Source organism: Ricinus communis, chromosome 7, assembly GCF_019578655.1.
Source record: "Ricinus communis isolate WT05 ecotype wild-type chromosome 7, ASM1957865v1, whole genome shotgun sequence".
Classification (NCBI taxonomy): domain Eukaryota; kingdom Viridiplantae; phylum Streptophyta; class Magnoliopsida; order Malpighiales; family Euphorbiaceae; genus Ricinus; species Ricinus communis.
The window spans coordinates 17,926,232-17,931,077 of record NC_063262.1 but is presented as its reverse complement, the minus strand read 5'-3'; the positions used below and the strand labels follow the sequence as shown (position 1 = coordinate 17,931,077).

At 30.1% G+C, this 4,846-nt stretch overlaps 1 protein-coding gene across 1 annotated transcript; it reads left to right on the top strand.

The window, feature by feature from the left end:
* The first annotated feature begins 280 nt into the window (after positions 1-280).
* LOC8266924 (putative F-box/FBD/LRR-repeat protein At4g03220) lies at positions 281-4,311 on the top strand. Its single transcript, XM_048376449.1, has 3 exons — positions 281-1,773; positions 2,422-2,604; positions 3,795-4,311. Exons 1-3 carry the CDS (start codon positions 706-708, stop codon positions 4,095-4,097), a joined length of 1,554 nt encoding a protein of 517 aa, XP_048232406.1. The 5' UTR covers positions 281-705; the 3' UTR covers positions 4,098-4,311.
* The last annotated feature ends 535 nt before the right edge of the window (positions 4,312-4,846 follow it).

Sequence of the window (4,846 nt, the reverse complement as noted above, 5' to 3'; positions counted from 1 at the left end):
AATTAATAAATTAATAAAAATATTATAAAAAATATTTATAAATTTAATTTTATGCGTCAAAAATAAATAAATAAATAAATATATATATATATATATATATATATATATATATATAATTAGAAAAAATTTATGTATCAAAAGTCAAACGTATATATACAAAAATTTTAAGTTTTAAAAATTAATATACATAAATATAAAAGTGTGTAAAATTCAAATTTACAGTGTAAATGAAATTTTATGAAAAAAATAGTAAACCGTGTGCTTTTTTCTTAATGAGGCATCAAGCTGCAAAGCTTTTTCTTTTCCGTATTGGTCTCTTTTTCTTTTTTCTTTTGATTTTGTTAATGAAATAATTTCCTTAAAAACATTATTTGTAAAACAAATAAATAAAGTTTCTAATTTGTATCATTCTACTATAACACACTATTTGTTTGTTGTGGAAATCTTTACATACAAAAGTTTATTTTAAAATTTCATATTATTGATTTTTCTTTTTTGGTAAAATGAAGAGGGCAAGAGCATATTATTGATTATCAAACGTGAAAAAAGCCTGAAACTAACTCAAACGCTCTTCTCGTTCATATCTTACCTTTCATTCTGTTGAAACATTCAAACCCTTAATCTAAACATTCTCACACACAACACAACACATCCAATTCATCCTACAACGCATCCGAAAGCAACACAAACCAATCAACTATTCTAATGGAAACAAGATCTGCTAAGCGAAGGAAACTTCCGTTTGCAGAAAGTTGTGATCAAGGAGGTGACCCCCCTGCCGGCATCGACCGCATCAGTGATCTTCCTGACCCTATTCTCCATCACATCCTCTTCCTCCTTTCTGTCAAATCCATTGCAAGAACCAGCACCTTATCGAAAAGATGGAGATCTGTGTGGTACTCGTTTCCTGACCTCGACTTTACCACTATCAGCACCGCTAATACTCTTGCAAATATCTCTCAAACAAATTTTCTCAACACGAAAAGACCACCGCCGCATTCTTTGTCAATGGACTTCATTTCTCAGGTATTGGCTCTCCGCGACAAGCATTCTGATCTAAGAACCCTTCGTTTTCGTGCTCGCTCGAGCTTTTCATGTCTCAATGGTTTGATACGCAGTGCAATTAGACATAACGTACAAGAACTTGATGTGGAAGTAGCCACTGAAGATCACTTCAATTTCCCTCGCGGGGTTATAACCAGTAAAACTTTACGAGTTCTGAAATTAAAATCTATGTATCCTGGCTTCAGATTGCTTCCTTCTTCGGTAATGACTGATGGGTTTCGATCACTGCAAGTGTTGTCGCTTTCTCTTGTCATTTTATACGATCAGTCCTCACTGTTGGATTTGTTTACAGAATCATCATTCCCTCGTCTCAAGAAATTGAATCTAGATGCTTGTTTTGGATTGAAGCATCTCAAGATTAGTTGTCGAGGGCTCGAAGATTTAACCCTTGAGAATTGCTTTCAGCTCCATGGCTTGGAGATTTGTTGTGGAAAACTGGATAAATTGAGAGTTGCTAGCTGTTTTGATGCGTATTATGAGAAAAGTTGGGTTAAGATTAATTCACCAAACCTTAGAATTGTGTTTTGGGAGTGTAATGCAATTACTGGTACAAGTTCTCTTGAGAACCTAACCTCTTTGCGTGAAGCTTCTGTTGGTTTTTTTCTACTTCATGAAGACGTAAGTGCTGAGAAACTTCAAAGTGTGTGGGATCTTTTATCTGGGCTCTCTAATGCTTATAGTTTGACCCTTGAAAGCGAATGTGTTGAGGTACTTATTCTTGTTTCTCCTATTCAACTTTTATATTTGTATTTTCTGTGGCTAATTGTAGCAATGATCACTTTTTCCTTATTCCAATTATTTAATTTCAATTACTTTATAATTTAGTTATTTCTATGAATAAAAAATTAACCCATTAGAAATATAACTTATAAGAAATAACTCAAAATTAGATGTTTCATTTTTATTTTTTTAAGTGGTAGCTTAAAACTAGATGTATTAGAAATATAAACTATTATTTAAATTTCACCTAATAATTTAAATTTTTGGATAACATGATTCTTTAGTGTGATATAGAAGCTTTTATGATTAGAAAATTTAGATTTCGATCCTTAACAATACTCACAAATATTTTAATATGTTATATGATTTTCAAATTTTATTTAATAGCCTAAACTTTTAGGTGGAATATTTGATTAAGTTGCAGACAATTTAACAATAATGGAATTCCTGCAAAGTACTTTAACAGTTAAGTGTTTGCGCACATAGCTTAACTATTTAACAAACAAATGTATTCTATTTCTATTTTCCTTTTTCAGACATGAAATGAAGATATAATTTATAAACATATGGTTATTATAGAGGCATGGCAATCATGGATGAGTCTTGGCTTAAACAGCCTCTTGCTTTGGCTTGCAGATTTTATCGAACAAGAATAACTTCTCACATGTTCTCTATCCATTTAGCAATCTTAAAATCTTGAAGTTGGAAACTGGTTTCAACAAAAGTAATGTACCCGGATTGGCCTCTTTGTTCAGAAGCTCTCCCGCATTGCATACTCTTGTTCTCAAGATTATCAACGATTGCAAGATTGAAAGGAGAGTAAGTCCCACCGATCTTTTTTTATCTATTTTCTTTTGGGTGAGTTGACAAACTTCTAGATGGATGTGTATCTAAATACAAAATTAATAAATTACTCACACATATTTATTAATTTTAAACAATTGAATATATATATATATATCAATTATTTAATACTAAAATGTAAACCACTTATATATATAACCGTTATTCGTCTATTCGTTATGACGTATATACACAATATATATAAAAAAAATTTCCCGATGATGTATCCTTTTAATTTACAGTTCCACGTACTTTAAATGAAAGAATTAATTAGTCACCTATAAAAAGAATAATCATTTTTATAGTTCTATTCTTACAGTCAAAATCATATAATTGGGCTATAATTCGTTTAATTAAATCTTGCAATTGTTTCAAAATTGGTCTATTAATGAAATATTTAGTTTACCTTGAAATCTTAAATTTTAATATTGTAAATCATAGGAAAAGATAAGCTTCACCATTAAATATATGTTTCACTTGTTCATTTAATTCTTAAGACTCATTTTGTTACAACCTTAACTAATTTAATTGTTTTCAACAAAGACCCACATTGCACTTCCGACGGATTCCAACGGAAAAAGAACTTTTATACACAATAAAATCATCAGTATTTATACATTCATCTTTACTTTTCTTTATTATTTCAATAAGGTCCGTTCAACAAATTTGTCTTTGAGGGAGCACAAGGTACTCTACCCATAAGTCATGTATAGATTTCATAATAATAAATTAGGGCCAGTTTAGCAATGCTGTGAAACCTGTTTGTTTTCATATAATTAGTTAGGCCAGTTTTAACACTGCTATGGAACACCTGATTTTGCAAATCTTAATTTCTTTTTTATTTTTTTATTTTTACTATTTCTGCTTTCTTAAACATGCTTTTGAAGAAAGTATAATTAACTATAATTCTTTTAGAATTAGATTTCAAAAAGTAGCTATAAAGATTTAAAAAAAAAAATCAAAATTAAAAGGAAAGGTAATAAAAAGCAATACCAGATTGACCCTAAGATATAACTCATTTTATTTGGTAGAGGATCGGAGCATAGAGCTGGTGCTATTCATAGTATAAATTTTTCATAAGCAGAAATGGTTGCATCCTCTACTATACTACCACCATAAAACTAACTAATCTCACTTTCTTTTCTCTTTTCATCTCTAATTTTCAGCAATGGAATAGAGACTTGTGGGATATGTCTACCACAAAGGAAGAGCAATTCTGGGAATCTCAGATCCATACATTGAAGCCTTTCCTAAGCCATCTCAAGGTGGTGAAAATTCATGGATTTTTAGAATGTGAGAATGAAGTTAGTTTGGCAAAGTTTTTGCTCAAGCATGGCAAGTGCTTGCAAGAAATGACTCTTTGCACAGCACGTTGCAATTACAGAGATTCTCTTCGACGACAAAAAGTTAGGTCTCAAATGATGGGATTCTCTTGGGCTTCTTCTAATGCTAAAGTTGCATTTCAATGATTCTGTTTTCTTTTTTTTTCTTCTTCTTTTTTTAGTGTAAGTCTACATCTTTAGTTGCTGATGGTAATGGGTGCTAATTGGGATTGAGTATAGCCAATGAAGTCATCTCTAAGGGTACAAGAGTACAAAACCTTGTTGCTGCCAAGAATTTTGTCATAATAATTAATTGACAAAGATGTCTTGGTACTTTTATTTTCACAAATTTTATATGTAATCAGGCTGGTCACCATTGTGCTTCAATTGCACTTTGTCATAGTACTATACAACTTATTATGAAAATGATTAAATAAAAAATAAAAAACTTGTGACAAAGTCCATTACAAGAGAAATTGTTTTAGAAACGGAAAAACTCATTTATAAATATTTAGATTTCATCATTAAAGTCCAATAGCAACGGGTTCATGATACATTCGTGTCTTGCGAAGTATAGTAATAAAAAGAAATTATATCTTACCCAGGCAAATCATTCGTTAATTTCACCGTATAATAGCATGAAAATCCGCTAATTTTAAGTATTAAGAGAAATCGCCTTAATTCTTTCTAACTCACATTTCTTTATATGTAAATGAGTACTAACTCTGCCCATTAATGAATAAAAATAGTAAAATGATAATTTTTTCTTCATTTTCATAAAGAAATTAATAAGTCCGAAATATATATGTATATATATAGATGCTGTAGCTATATTAATATATTTTATATATATAATATAGTGAAAATATATATTTATATCTCACTTAAATTTTATT